We start from the raw sequence: 21,551 nt of genomic DNA, 5'->3' as shown, positions 1-21,551 counted from the left end.
ATTGCTTTGCCAACAATGTTGCACAGTGTGGCATTAATTTATCTTGCATTTATTCAAGATAGTGTTTTAATTGCAAAAAGGAAACACTTCAGAAACATGCATTCTAACAATGAGTGCAGTTGTCTCTTCACAGATTTCACCTGTACTTGACCTGATGGCGTCACATACCTCTGTCTCCATATAAATATATATGTTTATTGCCATAGTGCGGAACACTCCAGGCAAAGCAATAACATCTCCATAAATAAAAACATCAGCCAGAAATGTTACATGGAGCAGCATTACAACTTTGCTACTGAAATACTGAGTTTCTTTGTTCAATGACATTTTGAAACCTCGCATTGCAGCAGGTCTTTGCAATCTATTGATCTGGCCTTATCTCCAGCTGAAAGGTACCGATTATTTGCGGACAAATGAGGTTGAAGGAGGAGGTGTCTGGTGGTGTGAGTATGCCTCAGAGTGACCTTGACAAAAATAGTAGTAGGGCAGATGTAATTTTCACCCAGTGCACCAACGGACATGTGGTGATCATTAACACACTGAGAAGTCATCAAAGTACAAACTCTCAGATAACACAATGTGCCTTTAAAACCTTGAATATAGGTCATCTTTGTACAGCGTTCCATTTCAAAACAAAATCCTCAAAAAATTAATTTTATCAAGAGAAATCAAAAGGTACTAATTTATATAGTTGATGATTATGGAAATGCAATCACCGCTATTTGGGTCGTAATTTAACGGTGTACTGTATAACTTTTCGGATGGAGGTTCTGTTACCTGTTTGTCTCCATGAAGATGTTACTGCTTTGCCTGGAATGTTCCACAGTACAGCATTAAACTTATACATCTCCATGAAGACAAAACCAGGTTAGTGCATGTTTTTGTATTTATATAACTACATAACATTAAATGATTAAATTATGATAAATACATTGTATTTTTAAATTACACCATAAACTTTTGAGAGCAATAGTTGTAATCACAGTTTAGATTTTATTAATTGCACAGCCTACTTTAAAACTACAGGCAGCTTGAGTTTGTAGTACCTGTATGTGGTATTTGGCACGTAGACATCCCTCGCAGGAAACTCAAGGATTTCGCGTGTGGGCCGGACTCTGCTGTCGGGGTAAGGCTTGACCTGCAGGAGGTCAGGGGTCAAGCAATAGTGGGGGTTCTCTGGTGCTGGAGAAATGTCCAACTTCAACTGGGCTGAAGGGAGCCATGACAGTATATGACAGATGGTGAGTATAAGGCCAAAATTACATGAAAGATAGCAAGAATAAATTAACATTACAAGTTTACCTGTGATGGGTCGAAGCCTCCTCAGCACTGAAGAAGGCCTCCTCATATCAGCAAGGAACTTATACAGATCCTCATCACTAAGTCTGTCTCCTTCCTACAATACATGGACAAACAGGCGAATGAACCCTTAGAAGCAATGCTTCGAGTAAAATCAACAATGGACTGTGCAAATATAAAAACAAGTGGACTATTCATGATAGTTAAAGAAAATGTGTAAAAACAGGTGGGACAAAAAAATAGATTCACCAGATATTTTATGCTTCTAGTTTTTTCATAAACATACAGAAGTAACTATATTTAATTTATAATTGTACATTTAAACTCAGGTTGTAATAAATAAAATAAAATGATTACTTATGGACTGCCACCACAGTATCAGTAAAATCTGTTGGAAACACTGCAAGAGGGAATGCTTATATAGAAGTGAGACCTGTTTGAAAAAATTGGTGATGGTGAGAGTGGCCGGTCTGAACCCTGTGAGGCTACAAGCCTCATCTCCACTTGTGGTCCTCTCCAGTGAACGCCTTCCCATGATGCTTGAGTTCCTCCGCTCAGACCAAGAGCCTTTTCGCTCTGTAAAGAGATAATGGATTCCAATAAAATCAAAACCTCATTGATAAAGTCAAAATATTTTTTATCTATAGTTACACCTGAGGTCAAAGTTTAGGTACACAGAAAGGTCAAACTCAAAATAACATTCTGAGGATCAATATTAGTTTGCATTTGTTTAAATATGTTGTACTATTTGTTGATGGAAAGTTGTTTTTTCAGTGTGGCAATACATTGGCATACCCATGAGTTTCATGCACGACAACAAGGCCTGTGCTACATATAGTTAAAGGTGCAATATATACATTTTCCAGTGGAGGGACACCATTTGCTTGTCTGTGTGGAGATGCTATTGTCTTGATTTGAAGGTTCCACTGTATGATATTAAACATATCTATCTATGTGGAGGCAAGAAGGTGGCAGGCCAAGTTACAGGTTAGATTTGTGGTGAGGTGACCCCACTCACAGTAAGAATGTATGTTTTTAAGTGATTTTTTATCAATTACAAAACCAGGTATGAAGAGTTCAGTGCACTACTTTTGAACATTTGAAGCAATGTAATAACATCACCATGGAGACAAGAAGCTGACAGACTCCACTAGAAAGTGCACCTTTAAACTGTGTAATAAAAAATAAATAAATAAAAAATGAATAAATAAAAGATTTATCACACCTGACAGACTCATCTCCATTTCTGTGTCTCTCTCCAAGCTGCCTGCACTGTTGACGATGTTCATCAGGTGGATTGCAGTCCAAGCAAATGGCATCCGGTAGCGGCCCAGGCGTTGGCAGAACTGCTCTGACTGGCTGCGAAGCTTCTCCAATTTTTCTTTATTCTGCACCAAAAATATCAATAATATCTCAAACTGCAAAACATAAATGTAAATGTAAACTAGATGTATTGTAGTGTACCTTGGCAGCATCTGACTCTTTGAAAACCATGTAGGGTTCAGCACATTCTCCAATATCACCTTGTTGCAGAACTTTCTCCAGCTGTTTAAAGTATATATTTATCAAATAATTCAACTTTAAAAAAATATTAATTACAAATAAAGTACATGGTTTTAAAAGAGAGACATACCTTGATGACTAGGAAGACATCTTGAGAAGGGTAGGTAATTGAAAATACAGCAGATCGGGCCAGTGTTGAGATGGCTGCAGTTTGAATATGGGGACGCAGCATGGCTTTTGTTTGCTCAGAGTTTAAGTCAAAGAAAAAGTTCTCTGATATCTGTGAAAAAAAAAAGTAACAAATAAGAAATGCATGTATTTTTTCAAGACAGTTACTACCCTCTAGTGTTCTCTGTGTATACAGGGTACCCAAGCAGTTTTAAGGTTAAAGTTTCTAAGTGACAATGTGAAATTTGATGGTGCGTTCAGAAGATTCGCTTTGGCTTCTGAACAGTTTTAGTGGTTTGGAAAAGTGACCCAACAACTCATAGCTGAGGAGGCACTGAGCAAAGCATAACAGCTTACCTTTTTCTTTTCCTTGACATCGTATAAGGCCAAACTAGCAAATATCGGCTCAATTTCGATTTCAAACCTTCAACAGGAAATGAAAAACAAAGGGTCAGCAGAAAGCAGCAGTTAAATAAAACAGCTAAGGGGCTTTTGTCCGTCCGCTACTTACTTCAAGGACAAGCACTTGACGAGTAGCCTCTGTCCGAAGTGCTCTTTAGGTACTTCAGGAACACAATGGCGCTCAATGGGCTCTTCCTGAAGAAAAATACACCACCATATCATAGCAAGTGTTGAAATAATATGAAAATTTCAATCTAAATGTTGATAATTTTTTTACACTATTGTTCAATTTTTATTTACTACTTAATTAATGTTCATACTTCACACATAGTATTCATTCATAGTATTAATTAGTAAAGTATAAGTGGCACAAACAGCCTAACAGTCCAAACTTTTCTGAATTGTATGGGAGCTGCGCAAAGAAAGAAAATATGTGCTACCACAAGAACAACTGTACCTCATCCAGAGCAGGATGTAGAGCAAACAACTCGCGATGGCGGCTGGTTTTGCGTTGGTCTTCGTTGTGGCGGTCGATTTCCTCATTGGGTGCGCGGTCCAGGAGATGAGGGAGGAGAGGGTCCGGAAGTGAATTTTTTAAGTCAAAGATGCTGCATGCCCAACTGCCCCTGGGGGTGTCATCTATAGACATGGAACGCCGCTTCAAATCATCCTGAAGAGAAACCAAAAAAAAAGAAAATGGAGGAATAAAAAAATGCAGTATATTTAATGTTTTCCAGATGCCGCCTTTAATACTCATGAAAGCCTAGGGAAATTGGGAAGATTGAAATAGAAATCGTGCAAATGTAAATAATTTTTCTGGTGAAGGGCTCGTTATTTTGTTGTGTCTCCATGGAGATATTATTGCTTTGCCAAGAATGTTCCACAGTATAACATTAAACTTATGTATCTTCATCAAGACAAGCAGGTGGAGCCAACAGGTCAAGTTCCAGGTAAAATAGTATGTAGAGATGACATTGCTCAAAGTAACAATATTTTTCAATGCATTTTTGGATCAATAAAAACACTCCAAATTAAATAAATGTAAATTCAATCCCATATTTTGGAAGATTCCAGGTAAAGTAATAACGTTACACACAAGGCACAAGGTGAAAAAATACATGGTGCATCTTTAAATGTCATTAGCCAATGGAACAGTGATATCATCGGAAACACAGCAATACAGAAGCATACCTGATCGTCTTGGTAACTGCTGGTCTCTGGCATTTCATCCGCTTCAAAGATTTGCTTGGGGAGGCCTTTTTGACGCTCCTTTTGTTTGTCAAGTGCGTTAGGATTGAAACCCGTACCGAGCTTGTGATATCTAGAGGGCAATTTACAACAACAGCACAATCATTTAAAAACAGCTGATAACTATCTTTAGACACACATTACGGCGCATTAACAAATTACTCACTTCCTGTTAACAATCGCCCAGTCTTCTGTGTATGATCGAACACAGTCTCTGACATGAGCATCTGTGTCTCTGGAAGCAAATATAAAGCAGATATATTTAGTGTTGAGTTAAAGTCTTTGGGGTATTTGTATGTAAAAACTAAAAAGGCAGACTGAACCCCTGGTTCACGAGTTGTATCTATACTATCTGTATCTGTACTATTGATACTTCTGTATAAATACTTGTTTTTGCCTGAACTTAAAAAAAAAAAAAGGGTTGAGTTAAAGGTGCATTGCGTAACTTTTCTGATGGAGGGTCACCTGCTTATCTCGATGGAGATGTTATTACTTTCCCTGGAATTAAACACATCTATCTAGCTTCTATTCATTATGGGTGTTTCTATTGCTTAAAAATACAAATACAATTCTCTCTGTGATTAGGGTTGTCATTTCACAGATCTGACCTGTAATTTAGCCTATAGTTGTCTCCACTGAGATATATTAAGATGAATCTCTACCGTGGAACATTCTAAACAAAGCAATAAAATCTCCATCGAGACAAGCAACAACTTTTCTGGACAGACTCATCAGAAAAATTACGCAATGTCCCTTTAAGTTTCATTTTCAAACACACTACATTATAAAAGCACTTATAATGATACTGAACAACAATGTAGTAAAGTATTAATCATGTATTTCACTGAATCCCTATGGTACACTAAAATTTAAATTGTAGCAGACAAAATAGCAGACTGACTAAATAATCTTCAAAATAAACAAACAAAATAACTTCTTTGCATTATTCATGTATTTATTTAATTTTCATTTAATGATTTATTTCATGGGAAAAACACATAATAAAGGTGCACTGTGTAACTTTTCTGGTGGAGGTTCTGTCAAATGCTTTTCTCCATAGAAATGTTCTTGCTTGCTCTGGGATGTTTCACAGTATGGCATTAAACCTTTCTATCTTCATGGAGACCAAATCAGACCATTTTACAGGTCAGATCTGTGGAGATGCAGCCCTGCTCACAGTCGGAATGGCTGTTTTTCTAGGTATTTTGAGCTATAAAATCACCTGTAATGGAATAAAAGTAAGGTAGAGCTGTTTAATGTCATACCACGGAACATTCCAGGCAGAACAAAGACATATCCATAGAAATAAGCACATGACTCCACCAGAAAAGCTACACAATGCACCTTTAATGGACCTCTGCAATTACAGAGTTAATATGCCATATTATGTGAAAAATGCTCTGTGTTATCTCTGTGTTAGATCTGTGATCCCAAGGCCTATATTTTAAAGGAAATCTCTCTGACATGTGCTTGCCTGTACCTGATAATTGTCTTGGGGGAAATTCAAGAATCGCACAAAAAGTGAAAGGACTGTAAAATGAACCACAGATATGCAGAAATGCCACTTAATGCCTTAGGTTAGGGTTGGATTACACAGCAGAAATATGTTAGTTTCAATTTTTAATCCACTCTTTATGTAACCTTTTTATTAATTTACTTACATACAATACTTGAGGTTCTACATTTCCTATCACCAAAACAACAATCACAATACTATACATTTGTGTTTCCCATCACTATTGCACAGTATTGATACTTTGGAACTGATGTCATTAACATTCCCTGGGCTGTGAAGCTAGCTGATAAAAGCTCTGTTACTCAAGTTATTTGACATATTTGATATTTAAGATAGACTGATACTTTGCAGCTGATGACATCAACATTCCCTGGGGACATGAAGCTGATTGTGTACACTACTCTGTCTGTATCTCTGTTGCTCAAATCAGACTTTAATCTGAGCTTTATTTTAACACAATCTGAACAGAAAGAACGGACTTAGCTGGAACTACAACAAGTGAAATGATTTGTGCTGTTAAACAAGTCTCACACACATAAAATTACACTGACAATCTACCTAGTATTAGCCAGCAGTTTTTCAGTTAGTCCTTTCTATTGAAAATCAAACACCTAAACGCTCATATTAATCACAGTCTCCTGAAAATCTGTTGCTCATATCCATTTTGTGTTTAGTTTTCAGACTTTTAAATCTTTTTTATCTGTGTTTGCTAATGTGTCACCATGGTAACTGCTACATGTATCTCTAATGGTGGAATGTTTAGAGCACCCCAGCATGATGTCACAGCAAAGTGTCAATTATAATCTTACTAAAGGCTCTGAAATGCAGCCTTACCCTTCTTCTGGGACAGCCTGTACTACTGTGCGACATTCCCTCGGTGTGTAGATGACTTCGATATCATCAGGAGGAAACTCTATTAGATCTCTGAGAGGTCCCGACTCCACGATGGGAGGGTGTGTGATCAGGTACTCCTCAAAATCCACTGGGTCCACCGCTTCCGTGAGGGGCACCTGGTGGTTTGTCAAAGAGAAAATTAAAAATAAACAACACTAGTATAGTGAATGCAATTAAACAAAATCTAACTGTGGACGATTTAATTAAACAAGGACAAAGCAGCTGCTAAAACTACACAGTGTAAATTGGCACTGTCCTTTTAACCAATACAGCATCTCCACGCTAAGCATTGACAAGTGCAGGAGTGATGTATTGTAATGACAAGGCATGGTTTGGTCAATGCCTCTAACTCCTTAGTGCTTCTCAGCACTTTATCAATTTATTTATTAAATATGCATTGACAGCTATTTTTACTAGTTTAATCTAGCTCTCTTTACTAGTTTAATCTATCTCTGTCTACCTCTTAACTCTTCTTCTTCTTTTTTTCATGTATGTGTTGTGTGAATGTAAACAAAAGACTGCACTGCAATTTCCCTTGGGATTAATAAAGTATTTATTTATCTCTCTATCTGTTTATAAGTTAGATGGTGCCATTTTGAGGACCGGTGACCATTAAAAATATAACATTTTGTTTTGAACTGTTAATTGCTATAACAGTGCTAACCTTACATTATTCTGAAAGATTTGTAGCTTCTTCATAAACATAAGTGTCACTGACTTCCTCTATTTCCAAATAAACACAAAATGAAACATGGGCCACATAGTGAGTTTATTTATTTAGTATGAACTCACCGTGTTACTTGCCGCTGTCCCTGCATTTGGGTGTTTGAAGAGCTGTGGGGAACCTCCATACTGTCCAGATATCTGCTTCCTGACCTCTGCTGCCACAGTCCTAAAACAGAGAGACAAGAGACAAGCTTGAAACCAACCAAAATGATTAGTATTGTATATTTACATGCCTGACACAACTGAAATGAGCAGAGCAATGACATGATTATTTTAATAGTGCGTTCCTGTAATAATCACAAAATCAATGTTAAATTCAGTGTTAAATAATGGGGATTGATTTTTATAAATTCAACTGTACAAATGTATGCAAAACAAAAAGCACTGCAGTGTAATTGTGGCCACTGTTATTTAACGGTTGCATCGGGTATCATAAAATATTAATGGCAGTATATAACAGTGTAGTAAACAAATAGACTGTGTGACGGATAAGCTCTTGTGTCCCGTGTGTCTGTGTTTATATTGAGACATCATGTGGGATGATAGTCTTTGACAGGTAGCACAAAGCCCTTTGTTAAGGGCATTACTTTGATCTGTCTGAGAGGCGGAGAGGAGATTAAATAGTCGCTGTTTAATTGTAGTGGGGGGACTGTTATCTTCTTAGACACAGACAGGCTTTAATGAAATGCCCTTCCAGCAGAGGCCTGACTGTAAACATAAGTTAAGGACTGTCCATCACACATCACAGTACGGGGCTGTCCATCACTGTCTCGACAGCCCAGCTGATCGGGACATAATGTTGGAGATAACAGATAGAGCGCGAGCATGCGGGAGATGGTGAAAAAGACTCGCGACCAAGGCGCATTTGTTACTGTGTTATTACACGTCGCCTCTTTGTTTGCTTTGAAAACAGTCGCAGCTAGTCGTGTCTGTCTGGGTGGGTCTGAGCATCACTGCCGCCGCAGCTAACGCTAGCACAGGCTCTGCCCTACCCCGGGCCTCCTCCATTGGGCTGTCTCCGCGGTGGTCAACGAGCGACCTATATAACACGGCAAGGCCATGCATGCGCCTGTTATGTTTTTGTCTCGTATTTACCTGTTTATTTTCTGTGCGAAGGCGCGGCGTTCAGCCATGGCAGTGGCCGCAGATGTGCTTTAGATTTCCCAAGCAGGCAGTAGGCAGGCTCGGCTTTCCACACACTCACTATGGGAAAACCACGGGAAAACGGGAGAATGGGTTGACTACCGTAAACACAGAAAAAGTGCACATGCGAAATTAGCAACTATGAATGGGAAAGGAACACACCCACCTCTATGCGCATTACACTGTAACTTACGGTAAGTCCATAAGCAGACAAAAACAGATTTGTAAGTTAGAAAAACCGAAGCATGCTATTCACATGGTCGTCATTGCTGTTAGTGAAGAATGTTAACAATAAATTTTATATCATATGTAATACACAGAGTAAAAGAAAGACACATCTATGAAGCCATCCCCGCCCGCTCGGACCGTTATAGTATTATAATAAAACACACCTCGACCCAACGCTCGTTTTTAGAGAAATCTCGCGAGAACAACTCTTTCACTTCCTCCAAGTGTAAACATTGGCCATCGCAGGGTAGTGTGAAGTTAAACAGCAAGCCATGCAAATAGATACACTTCTTTAACTATGCACACAAGAAACTAGTTTTGTAAGAGCGATATGAAATAGATACAAGTAGGAATAATGGCAGCTACAACAAAATAAGGTAAGACTTTGTTGTAGGGGTGTATATTTCCTTCTCTACTATTACTGCAGCTGAACTGTAACATTCAGCTGTGTGTGTGTTTCTAGACTTTGCAAGCGGGTGGGAATGGGTCTCATCCTTCGCTGGCTTAAATGGAGAATAAAGGGAGCGACGAGGTGGAAAAATTGAAGACAAAGTTCTTGTCAGTGTGGCACAATGTGAAGTACAGTATTTAGCTCGGGGCTGATCATGCATAGACATCCATTAAACTGCACACAATTTTAACATTTTTAAGTGCTACCCTGACCCAAAGACCAAGGGAAGTTATTATACTTAACACATAGTCTGTCCCAAAACAGGGTAGAATCACATCTTAGTGAGTCATTTCTTTAAATAGTCATATATGGTCTGTATTTTTGTCTTTAGTTCTACAATGTGGTTTTGGGTGAAGCAAAAACATTCCAAACATTGTAATTGCTGGCTAAGTTTTCATAAGAGTGTTTTGTTCTATTTTTAGGTTGGGCTCTCAAGTCCAAGACCTCATTTAGCAGAAACTCTCCAGTACTTTTGCTGGGTAAATGCTACCATTTCAAGGCTGAAGGTTTGTTTTGTTATGTGTTTTCTGTTAGGGAATTATTGTTGCATGCATTAACTAAGAGTCAATTTACATTCACACTTGCACACACACCAAATCAACACTGCAGCTAAACCTGGACTAGACAAGAACTAGGACTAGAAGCACCACCAAACCAAATCTACATTAATTTGCAACTAAACAAATTGAGCTTATAAACTGGGCAGTGCCTGGTGGACTGGACAAAGGGGGGAGGAGGGGCGGTGTCTATACAATGGTACGGTATGACGTAGCAGCATGATTCATTAATTTATTACGAGCATTATGATTCATTAATTTATTAATTTTTAATTTCATTGGCCACTGGAGGCAGCACACACTAGATAGTTTTAGACCGCAAACTGCAAATGTGCCTAGTTTGCAAAATTGTCTAGTAACAGTAGACAATGCCAATACAACACTCTGTACACAAAGAGATTCATTTGGTGTTTAGTTCCTCTTTAACGGTCCCATATTAGGCTATTTTCTGATCTACGTTGTAATGTTGTTTTCTCCCAAAAAAACACACCTGGAGTTGTGTTTTGGTTCATTTGTAAATGTTTAACACACAAACCCTGCATATTTAGGCTGAGTTCTTCTGTCAAACAGAAAACACTCTGTTCCACCTTGTGATGTCATAAATTAGAATCGTTTGAATTCAGTCTTGGAATTGCCAGTCTCTACTGAACAAAAGGTAAAAGTTAGTTATTAAATTGAAAACTACAACGACATGACATGACAAGGTGAAACTGAGTGTGTGAGTGAAACAAAACACAACTCTGTGTATATTTTTGAGGAGGTAATGACATTATAACATGGCTAAAAGGTCACAAGAGTTAATTCTGTGTGATATAGGACCTTAAAGCATATAATGTAATAATTTTAAACCTGTGTTATTCAGATGATGACAGCAGCCCTACAGAGGAAGCCTGTGTTGAGACCACAGATGATGACTTAGCCATGGGAAACGTTGAGTCTTTCCGGAGGGACTTTGCCTCTAGAGTGTGGCTCACGTACAGAGAGGAGTTTCCAGCGCTGCCCGGCTCCTCCCTGACCTCTGACTGTGGCTGGGGCTGCATGCTCAGGGCGGGTCAGATGATGTTGGCTCAAGCCCTGGTTCTTCACTTGCTTGGTCGAGGTGGGTGCCATTATGATTGCCATGAAATATTTATTCTATCAATGCATTCAATATGTTAAGCAGTTCTATAGACACTCTTTACTCTTTATTAGAGATATAACAATACCCAAATTATTGTGATATTGTATCATCTCTCAGTAATATCATGGGCCATCACAATGTATTGAATCTCAAGTGTCTTTGCTTGTATTCATTGTTATGGTGCAACAATAGCTAAAAGAAACAGAGGGAACTACATAGACCATAATCCTTTGCTGTGTTTCAGTCCAATTTACACAATGAAATAACTGTTAAGCACTTTTAAATTTTAAGTCTTTGGTTTACGATGGAACAAAGGCTTGTCAGGGCATTTTTAAAGGAAAAAGTAGTATATTCATAATGTTGTTAGCCTCTACAAAATATTATAATAAATATCGAACTGAAAGATGCATATCGTGAAAATATCTTACAGAGAAATTTGGATATAGTTACAGCCCTAAAATATATGTAAAGATTCTATTTGCATTGCATTATTGCAGTATTCATTTACTGTTGTGGAGTTCTCTTAGTGGTGGTAAGACAGAACTGTAGCAACAGCTGCCCTGGGGTAGACTAACAGAAGCAAGGCTGCCAGTCTGTGCCTTTGGCCTGTCCAAATACCTCCAATTCCTGACCATCATTCTGTGGAAAGTGAGGAGGAAATGGCTTGCCTAAGGTCACAATGGTCGTATGCAGTATATTTCGGGCCTGTTCTAGTCCCAGTTTAGTTCAGTCCAGTTTTGGTCAAAATTTTAACGAGATGTTAACGCAGCCTAAAATTCTAAAGTTAACTCTGTTGTGTAAAATTGGTCTATTGGATATTTTTTATATTTGACCTTTTATCATAGGAATTTGGAGATGCTAAACTTGAATTGATTGGGCTTAAAGCTTGTTAAAATCCACTTACTTTGACTCTAAAGTGCCGTACACTTTATATTCTCTTTTCATTATGGGTCGACATGGTTTCAAGACTCCCAGTTTAATGTAGCCATTTAAAAACAATATTTAAACTTGTACTTTTCTCTAATTTAAAATATGTCACAAATGAAATATTTCTCTATAAAATATCTGATGAGCACTTAAGCACATTTATTGATCCATTTCACACTTGGTCATTGAAGGTCACTTTGATAATGCTTTCGACTTGACTCTGGACAATTTTATGATCACAGCCACTCCCCTTTTCTCTGCCTGAAGCTCCCTCCCAGTTTGTGAGCAGAACTGTTAAAGTGAAATAATGGGACACCCAAAGTTAGAACTGAACAGAAGACACCCAATCTGTCACTATAGCATACACAGCTTTTCCCTATTAAAGCCAAGAAGTTAGTAAGATGTAATTAACTTGTTTTAAAATGTTACTTAGGAAGGTAGGAATTTATTAATCAAACCACAAAGTATAAGTGATTTTAGTTTTAGTTTCTTTTTCAAGCCTGAATCATGGTCATGTCATGGTGAAGGACATTCAGCACAGAACAAATCGGTGACAGATTACATAAAACAGTGTTTTTGTCAACCTATATTTAATTACTTCAATTAATAATTTTATTTTATACTACTTTTATAAACTGTCACTTAATGTTTATGGTGATCTTTAAACCAGTAATATTTTGAACATTAGAGGTAATATTATTTAGGAGAATCCAAGAAGCAAAAGGTATAATTTCTTGCAGAGTGAAACACTGGGATACCCAAAGATAGACCTGAACAGAGTGACACCCACCCTATCACTACAGCATACACAGGTTTTCACTATTAAAAACAAGATGTTAAAAAGATGTAATTAACTTGTTTAACTTTGTTAAAACTTAAAAGGTAGAAATGTGTTATTCAAACCACACAGAATAGGTGATGTTAGTTTTAGTTTCTTTTTTAAGCCTGAATCCCGGTCATGTCTTGGTCAAGAGCATTCAGCATACAACTTGTGAAATCGGTGACAGATTACATAAGACAGTGTTTTTCCCATATAGTATTTTATTATTTCAGTGAATAGTTTTATTTTATACTACTTTTATGGTCAAATTGTCACTTAATGTCTCTAGTTATCTTTTAAACTAGTAATATATTGAACATTGTGTACTACAAGTCAAAAGTTTGGACCCACTTTTTATTTTATGTTTCTTCTTTATTTTCGTGATTATTAAGCATCAAAGCATCAAAATAACTCCAAACCTGTTTCAGATTTTAGGTTTTTAAAAAGAACTACCCTTTGCTTTGATCACTACTTTTGAGAATTGTCATTTATTTACCCTGACATGGCACACCTTGATCTGAAAACCATTTCAGGAGACATTATTGTGAAGATCATTGAGAAGGTGTGTCTAAACCTTTGCCTGGTAGTGTAGATATGTTTATTCATGAAAATACATAGGAAAGAAAAGTAAAAAGTATAATTTATTGCATAATAATGTATTATTTCTTAAGTCTTATATGGATCCTATGTAAAAAAAAAAAAAAACATAGGGACATTAGTATCCTCTGTTCATTTGAAACCAACAAAATATATTAATTAAATGTAAGTAAGTTGATGTATCATATTTTCACAGACTGGACATGGTCAGAGGCACTCACTCTCCAGCCCTTAGACACAGAGACATGGACCACATCTGCAGCCAAACGTTTTGTAGCTTCTCTGGAGGCTTCTCTGCAGGGCTCTCCTGGATCTTCTCAGCTTAAACCCCCAGAACCCCCCCCAGTCCAAGCATTTGGCTCAGCTGAAGAGGCTGACGCACACATAAAAGACATGTACCACAGAACTCTGGTGTCCTTGTTTGGAGACAGCCCTTCCTCTCAACTCAGTATTCACAGACTCGTCCAATTGGGTTTAGTGATGGGGAAACAGGCCGGAGACTGGTATGGCCCTGCAGTGGTAGCACACATCCTCAAGTAAGTAGCACTATTAAAATCTGATACAGCTTAAAGTAATTGTGTATTTTAGTCTGTAGCATACTTTTAATTCAATTTTGTGGTTTGTGTTGACTTTCTCTCACCTTTATTGCTCACTTGTATCTCATAGGAAAGCTGTTGAAGAAGCAATAGACCCCATCTTGGCAGGGATAACAGCCTATGTGTCCCAGGACTGCACAGGTGCGAAATACGAGCCCACTGCTGTTGATAAAGCAGTATACATGGGACACTTTCCAAACTGACCACTGTTCTTCAGTCCTTTTTCCTTTTGGTTATTTATGAATAGTGTTATTATAATACTAAAATTGAGATCAGCTCAGGAAAAGGTTTGGTTAAACTATATTATGCTATTTTCTACACAAATAGGTGTAGTTTTTATTAATACAATGTGCTATCACTAGTTATGATACAGCAGATCAAGACTATTCTGGAAGTTTTTTGGAAATGTGCAAGTTTAATTCAATATTGAAAACTCGTCTATTTCTTCAGTATTGATTATTATCTTTTGATAACCATGTTTATGAAGTTCAAAAGTCATGAAAGCCTCGATTTCACGCATACATAAGTTGTCAAAGTAAAATTATACAGTAAAATTGACAAAATTATATTAAGCATATTTCCAGCAAAAAGGCATTAAATAGCTCTTCACATAACTCTTGACATTGGTATAATGTGTAATAATCTAATAGCGATTACATGAAAAAAAGCTAATATGGCCTGAAGGTTGCATGTCCTATTTTTAGACTGACATATGTACAGACAAATGGCCCCAGTCTGACCTCTTGTATTATTGATCCTCTGTAGTGTACAGTGCAGATGTCATGGACAGCCACAGGGCATCAGGAGCAGAGAGGGACTCTAGGGCCCCTCCTCCCCCTCACGATGAACCATCCTGTACTGACCAGTTAGAAAGTCGAGCAGTCATTATTCTAATACCTGTGCGGCTGGGAGGAGAGAAAACCAACCCTGACCACATCAACTTTGTCAAGGTATGGAACAGAGCTGTGCAATTTACCAAATTATTGCTTCAGCCAAATGGTGCAATAATAAAATCACTTCATTAAATTTGTTTTGAGTGAGAGGAGTGTTTGCCCTTGTCTAATCTTCTGTGGCTTTTAAAACTTGAATTACAAAACAGCACTAGATAAGAATAACAATGCTACAATGGAATAATTCCTATCTATTTGTATAGAATTCAAATATTTAACTGCTGATAATACTGACATCAATGTCTCTAAATTACATTTAATGAAAACATAAATTTAATAGTAATTACAACAAATTCTTCTGTAATTGATAGTATGGGATGAGTATGTCCACAAATTACTCATTTTGCAGTCAGTAAAACAAATCCAGTAAAATGCATAAAATTCACAATAATTACACATGTAAGCCACTAAACCAATAGCTATGGTTGACTTGTAATAGATACTATACTTATGTAATAGGTACATAAAATTTGTGTATTAGTTGCATATTAATAATAAAACATTACTATAGAAAGAGACAAGAGAGCCTGTATTGGTCCCGTAAGTTAATATTCACTGAGTGTTATATTTTCTTTTTTATCAGCAAAAAAGCTGAATGATTTGGGAAAAATATCTAATTACAATTTTTCTAGTTAAGTAGTGATTAGATTTTCCATTTATGTTTTAATAATAGGCTTCTTTTCAAATATTTAAATGCATCTAAGAGAATGGACAAAAAACAAAAAAAATTAACAAACTAATACAAGAATCACAGCATAAAACTTTCTTACTTATTGCAGAATAAGACAGGACATTTTATTGTTCGTGAAGGAAATTATGGTACTACAAAAATGCATCCTTTGTGATTTGATAATTGCATCCATTCAGATTGCGATTTCAGTTATGATTAATCTTGTTGCAGCCCTAACCAGCATATAAAAGAATACATTTAAATCACACTGTGTCTTTTCTGTTTTATTTAGAACCTTTTAAGCCTGGATTACTGCCTTGGCATCATTGGTGGAAAGCCCAAACAGGCCTGCTACATTGTCGGATTTCAAGGTTAGCGTTGCTATAATGGAACCAGAGAAAGACAAAGAGAGAGTTGGTATGAATAACAGATGATTTTGCATAATATACCCTTTTTTATCCAGAGAAGACAAAGTAAGTTAATGTATTCATGTTTGTGTGTGGAAAAACGGAGAGGAGTGGAGCCAAGTGAAGCAGGCTCTACTTTATTCTTCCTGACCCATCAAAGCTTCGCCCATTCATCACAAGTAAACCTCCCCAAGTTGTGAGGCGTAATTGATTTCCATAGGAAGCATGCATTAAATTTAATCCAGTCTCCAAAGTGAGCCACTCTCTATCACCTTCAGAGGCCAGGAGGAACCTTCAGTTGTACATCTTGGCAGTCAATATTTACGCATTTACATTTTACCAATTTGAAATACAGTGGTGGATGATGTCTAAATGACAAGCAATACATTCTGGCTGCCAAGGGACTGCTCGGCAAAGCATTTATCATATGCAAATGCTGTCTCATAATTGCGTGTTTGTAAAAGTAATTCTCCCACACAAAAATTAAATGACAACCTCTTTCTTTTGACTGTAAAGAATGTGCACGTAGATCTGATTATGCAGATTCTAATGCGCCCTGCTGGATATTAAAAAGCAGCAACCTTCTGGGAGGCATATTTGACGCACACTAGCCTAACATTAAGCTGAGCAGGTGACTTTGAGCTACTCTGCATAGAAATTGGAGCGAGCGCGTTTTGGTAATAATGTGATGTTTTTGAATAACTTGTCTTTTGTTTTGTCCTTGTAGACGACAGCTTGATTTACATGGATCCTCATTACTGTCAGTCTTTTGTGGATGTCAGCACTGGCGAGTTCCCTCTGCAGGTAATGGGGAGGTACACACACAAGCTGCCTAAGGCCACTGTTGTGTGAATGTAATCACTTCTGTAACACTTAAGGACTGCATCTTTAAAGATGCATTGTGTAACTTTTCTAGTGGAGGGTATCATCAAATGCTTGTCTCTGTGAAGATGTGATTGTTTTTTCTGAAATGTTTCACAGTATTGTATTAAGTCTTTCTATCATCATGGAGACCAAACCAGACCAAGTTACAGGTCAGATCTGTGGAGAGACAATCCCACTCACAGTCAGAATAAATGCCTGTTTTTCTAGGTATTTTTGAGCTGTAAAACCACCTGTAATTTCATAAATGTAAGGTAAAGCGGTTTAATGTCTGTGGAACATTCAAGGCAGAGCAGTGACATATAGAAACAAGCAGGTGACCACCACAAAAGTTACACAGTGCACCTTTAAGTGAGCTGAACTGGTAGTTTGTGTATTATATCTGCATAAACTGAGATGAGTTATTGCAATGAATAGAAATTAGCTATAGCCATTTTGTTTGGCTACAAGATTACTTGCAATTGAATCGCTAATTAAATTGACTTAATTAACAAATCTGCCTTTATGTACCATAGATGTATCATGTTTCCACAAACAAAATATCCTGTCTTCTTCTGCATAAAAACAGTGTAGTTTAGAGCTGTAAAAAAGTTAAATTAAATGTGACTCTTGTATTAGTTTTTCAGTAGGCTTGTCACAATAACACATTTTCAAGTTCAAGTTATATTGCTGAAGAAAATATAGAAGATAAGTAAGAATATTGCCACTAAATTATGGCACTGACACGATAACCCAAAGGCAGATTTAAACCACAAAAACTATTCTAAATATATATTATTGTTAACAAAATCATGAGCTGCAATAAATAAGCAGCAGGATGAAACAATTTAGTACTTAAGTTTGCATCTGTATTAAGTCATAGAAGATATTAATTCAGCCTTTTACATTTTAAATCTTATTAAAAAGCCAAAAAATAACCAAGAATGTCCCAGTAGCGCAATGAAAATGTACACAAAATGAATATTGACCCCAAAAAGACATTGTACCAGCTTTCATATATGGAAAGATACGTCGATATAGTATATATACCACAAGCTACATAGACAAATAGGTGCACTGTGTAACATTTCTAGTGGAGGGTTCACCACCTGCTTATCTCCATGGAAATGTTATTGCTTTGTCTAGAATATTCCAGTTTAGATTAAACCTACAGTTTCTATCACGAGGGAGACAAATAGGCTATAGCACTATGCTACATTACAAGTCAGAAGGAAGGAATTATTGTATTTTTGAGCAAGAATAAATGACAGATGGAGAATAAATGCTAGATGTATATGTTTAAAGTCATGTCGTGGAATATTCTAGGCAAAGCAATAACATTTTCATGGAGACAAGAAGGTAGTGGACCCTCCACTAGAAAAGTAGTAGTGCACCTTTTAAGAGGAGTAATTAGATTTTTTTCACTTCAAATAAACCAGCCCAGGATAAAGTGGAAGAAAATGGATAGATGAACTTCTAAAAACTGTAAAAAAATATATATATATTTAACAAATATAAAAATTAAGTTTACATTTTGTATCTGAGAAATCACCTGTATAAATGTAAATGTAATAGCAATAGCATTAGCATGCAGATGTGAGGCTGTGAAAAGGGTAGGTATATATAATAATTAATAATTAAATTTTTTCTTTTAGGTAAATTTCACAGATTAAAATCCAGTTATAGTCATACAATCAGGGACATTTTTTTTAAATATAGTTTTTAATAAGAAAAAATAATAAAATCCCACTGCTCACATTGTAAACTGTTATAAATGTAAAAGGAGAAGCAAACATGTTGATTAACCTAACTTAATTGCCTGACATATATTTAATTCATCTTGATAAATTTACATGATTACATTTGTGCCTTTTTTGTAGTCCTTTCATTGTCCATCACCAAAGAAGATGCCATTCAATAAAATGGACCCAAGCTGTACCATTGGATTTTACTCCAGAAGCCTGAAAGACTTTGAGAGAATCAATCAAGAGCTGACCAAGGTATACATTATTAATTTACTTCTGTGTTTTATTTATTTTATATTTCACAATCTTATCTGCATGTTAAAGCTTTAAGCGCCATTACATTACACTGCCCAGTATCTATTTTTGAATGTGTAATGTAAAGGGTAACCAGTAGGTGGCACCATTTAGCCACGAATACACCTTTCTTCTCGCTCTGTTCACTGAAGGCATTGGTCTGTAGTTCGGTGCTTTACTAAGACTGTTCACACATACACACAATTCACATTAAAATTTTAACTAAACTGTGACTAAACTTGGAACTTAACCAGGACTAGAACAGGACTAAACCAGGGCCACATTAAGTCTATAATAGGACTAAAATGGGCTCAAACCAGGACCAAACCTTGAGTGGTTGCCAGGCATGCCTTGAAAAATATCTAATTTGAATTAACTAATTACACAATTATTTAATGTCATAAATTGTCATATTGGGGTGCCCTGCGTAAACCTCTGAACTAGGAAGCATACAAAAATTACCACTACTACAAAATCAAATTTCCACTATTGCAAAATCCAAGTATCACGACATAATTGCACATTATTTACACAATTTTATTTCTAATTAGAGTAATGTGATAATGTTTTCATGGATTGTGGATCTATCTCGGTATGTTTTCAACAACAAAAAAGTGCGCTGCCACTCAAAGAAGGTTGAAAATCACTTGTAGTTTTTTAAGTTTTTTAAAAAAATTTGTTTACTAAGATATTGACAGTGGATGATATACATTAACCATAACAGGAAAAATGCGTTCTACCTGAGTTTAACTTACGCTGATTTCCACCTATAGTTCCTGGGCAAGTTAATATTTGTTAGTTAATAGTCCCATTTAAAAAAAATCTAAACCAAATCTCATAAAATTTCTGTACCAAAAAATGCTCCTTTGACTTAAATTTCCACTGGGCAGTCTTTAAGCTTTAACGTCCTATTATGTTACTCACATATTTTGTATTCATTATTTAGCCATTGTAGTTATTTTCAAAAAAGTTCAATTTCACATCATTCTTGTCTGGTTTTTCACAGCTACTGCAGCCCTCAGCCAAAGAGAAATACCCCGTGTTCACTATTGTCCAAGGTCGAAGCAGAGATTATGACCTGTCTGCGAGTCTGAACCCAGAGAAGAGAGAGTGGCCCTTCATTCGCCGCACAGTCACAACTACAGGAGACTTTGTGCTGCTTTGACACATGCAAACTACTGATAACGCACTCCATACAACTAAATATGAACTAGTCAGGATGTTGGACCATAATTCGCTAGCCTTACAGCGTAATTATATATAAGTAATTTTTCAAAGTTTTCAGGAAAATTAAAAAGCAAACAGCCAATGCCAGTAGGATGGTGGGGGCGGTTTGTGGTTTTATTTAAGATGTTAAAATATTTCTGATTGGTCAAAGACAGAGCCTGTGACACTTACAGATAACAGCAAGGTCTGAGGAGTAAGGTGAAACTGAAAAAAACTGGCAAGAACTATTACATTAAAATAAATAATACTTAGGCAGTTATGAAATGAGTCTGACTATTTAAAGCTATAGTCTTACTATTTTAGTCTTCACACTGCACACTTTTGGTTGGGTGCTATAATACCAGAGAAGGGCAAGTGGAAGTGAATTTCATTGGCTCCTATCTGTAATGTCATTCCTTGTTACAGTGTTGGCTCCATTTGCAGTTAATTCTTATTTTGAAGTCCAGTTATTTTAGTTTGGTAATAATTAGTATCAAAAGCAAACATTAAAAAGCAATATCTTTAACAACCACGATACTTCTTTGCCAAAACATTTCACAACAAATGAAGGCGTAGATTAGAAACAAAATGCTCTATTAAAGAAGCCAATATTTTAAGCAATATGTAAATCTGAATTGATTTAAATGTATATATTCTAGTGCAGGTAAATGTGTATTTTTGTATGTCGTCTTTGAACGCTTGGCAGCAAGCGTTTTCATTTTGCAAACCTCAAAAGTTAATTTAACATTTAATTAACCAACACTTGAATCATAGGTTAATGAAGTACATAATTTTACTGTTTTTGTGGCTCATGTACTATAATTTCACATTTCTAAAAATCAGTATTGTAAATGGAAATTAATGCCATATGCACATTCTTTTTTTATAATTTAAATAAAATTATTCATGTATATTTTTTGTTCTTTTATTTTTTCATGTTTCAAAGTTTCCCAAAGTTTTATTTCACATGTTTGATTTGCTCGAGAAACCAACATTGTTTAGCTGAGTTTCCCAGTTTTTCCAATAGTGAATCCTAACCTCAGTGGAGTGTTGAAATGTATTCAATTCCTCCTCTTGCAGTCAAATGTAGCAGATTAAAACTAATCGTACGTGCTAACCATCTCTACAGCCCATTAACCAGGGACGGAAACACTGTGACCTGGTGACACTGGCGGCAGTTGTGTTCCTGTGCGAAGGAAACGAAAATATCCCAGTGTGCGATG

At 36.5% G+C, this 21,551-nt stretch overlaps 2 protein-coding genes across 9 annotated transcripts in view; one reads left to right on the top strand and one right to left on the bottom strand.

Annotated features, from left to right (window-relative positions):
- The window catches only part of dock7 (dedicator of cytokinesis 7), a 51,043-nt gene extending 41,797 nt beyond the window's left edge, over positions 1 to 9,246 (bottom strand). For 7 of the 8 annotated variants that reach the window (XM_055164518.1, XM_055164512.1, XM_055164513.1 and 4 more), the window contains exons 1-14: positions 8,852 to 9,002; positions 7,823 to 7,922; positions 6,971 to 7,146; positions 4,787 to 4,855; positions 4,564 to 4,693; positions 3,830 to 4,042; positions 3,482 to 3,567; positions 3,328 to 3,394; positions 2,933 to 3,082; positions 2,764 to 2,844; positions 2,525 to 2,687; positions 1,733 to 1,875; positions 1,303 to 1,396; positions 1,047 to 1,209 (exon numbers count right to left, since the gene is read on the bottom strand). In XM_055164518.1, the coding sequence (XP_055020493.1) occupies positions 1,047 to 1,209; positions 1,303 to 1,396; positions 1,733 to 1,875; positions 2,525 to 2,687; positions 2,764 to 2,844; positions 2,933 to 3,082; positions 3,328 to 3,394; positions 3,482 to 3,567; positions 3,830 to 4,042; positions 4,564 to 4,693; positions 4,787 to 4,855; positions 6,971 to 7,146; positions 7,823 to 7,922; positions 8,852 to 8,889 (1,673 nt within the window). In that variant the 5' untranslated portion in view covers positions 8,890 to 9,002. Of the gene's footprint in view, positions 1 to 1,046; positions 1,210 to 1,302; positions 1,397 to 1,732; positions 1,876 to 2,524; positions 2,688 to 2,763; positions 2,845 to 2,932; positions 3,083 to 3,327; positions 3,395 to 3,481; positions 3,568 to 3,829; positions 4,043 to 4,563; positions 4,694 to 4,786; positions 4,856 to 6,970; positions 7,147 to 7,822; positions 7,923 to 8,851; positions 9,003 to 9,065 lie in introns of those variants that run through there. The other variant, XM_055164511.1, reaches the window with a different exon arrangement.
- An 83-nt stretch (positions 9,247 to 9,329) lies between these two features.
- On the top strand, positions 9,330 to 21,161 carry atg4c (autophagy related 4C, cysteine peptidase). Its single transcript, XM_020924702.2, has 11 exons — positions 9,330 to 9,504; positions 9,591 to 9,711; positions 10,001 to 10,084; positions 10,998 to 11,234; positions 13,796 to 14,135; positions 14,266 to 14,336; positions 14,961 to 15,145; positions 16,108 to 16,186; positions 16,950 to 17,026; positions 18,964 to 19,083; positions 20,129 to 21,161. Exons 2-11 carry the CDS (start codon positions 9,636 to 9,638, stop codon positions 20,285 to 20,287), a joined length of 1,428 nt encoding a protein of 475 aa, XP_020780361.1. The 5' UTR covers positions 9,330 to 9,504; positions 9,591 to 9,635; the 3' UTR covers positions 20,288 to 21,161.
- Positions 21,162 to 21,551: the final 390 nt, after the last annotated feature.

The sequence above is a fragment of the Boleophthalmus pectinirostris genome, unplaced genomic scaffold, assembly GCF_026225935.1.
Source record: "Boleophthalmus pectinirostris isolate CB_2022bp ecotype Guang Dong unplaced genomic scaffold, ASM2622593v1 HiC_scaffold_7, whole genome shotgun sequence".
In the NCBI taxonomy this organism is placed as follows: domain Eukaryota; kingdom Metazoa; phylum Chordata; class Actinopteri; order Gobiiformes; family Gobiidae; genus Boleophthalmus; species Boleophthalmus pectinirostris.
Note: the sequence above shows the minus strand (reverse complement) of the source record. Positions and strands in the feature narration are given on the sequence as shown.

Bases quoted from the DNA above. Each gene is read 5' to 3' on its own strand.
- atg4c (XM_020924702.2), top strand. From the start codon at position 9,636: ATGGAGAATAAAGGGAGCGACGAGGTGGAAAAATTGAAGACAAAGTTC. The intron at 14,136-14,265 runs GTAAGTAGCACT...TGTATCTCATAG, and splicing joins GTGGTAGCACACATCCTCAA to GAAAGCTGTTGAAGAAGCAA. The intron at 19,084-20,128 runs GTATACATTATT...GGTTTTTCACAG, and splicing joins TCAATCAAGAGCTGACCAAG to CTACTGCAGCCCTCAGCCAA.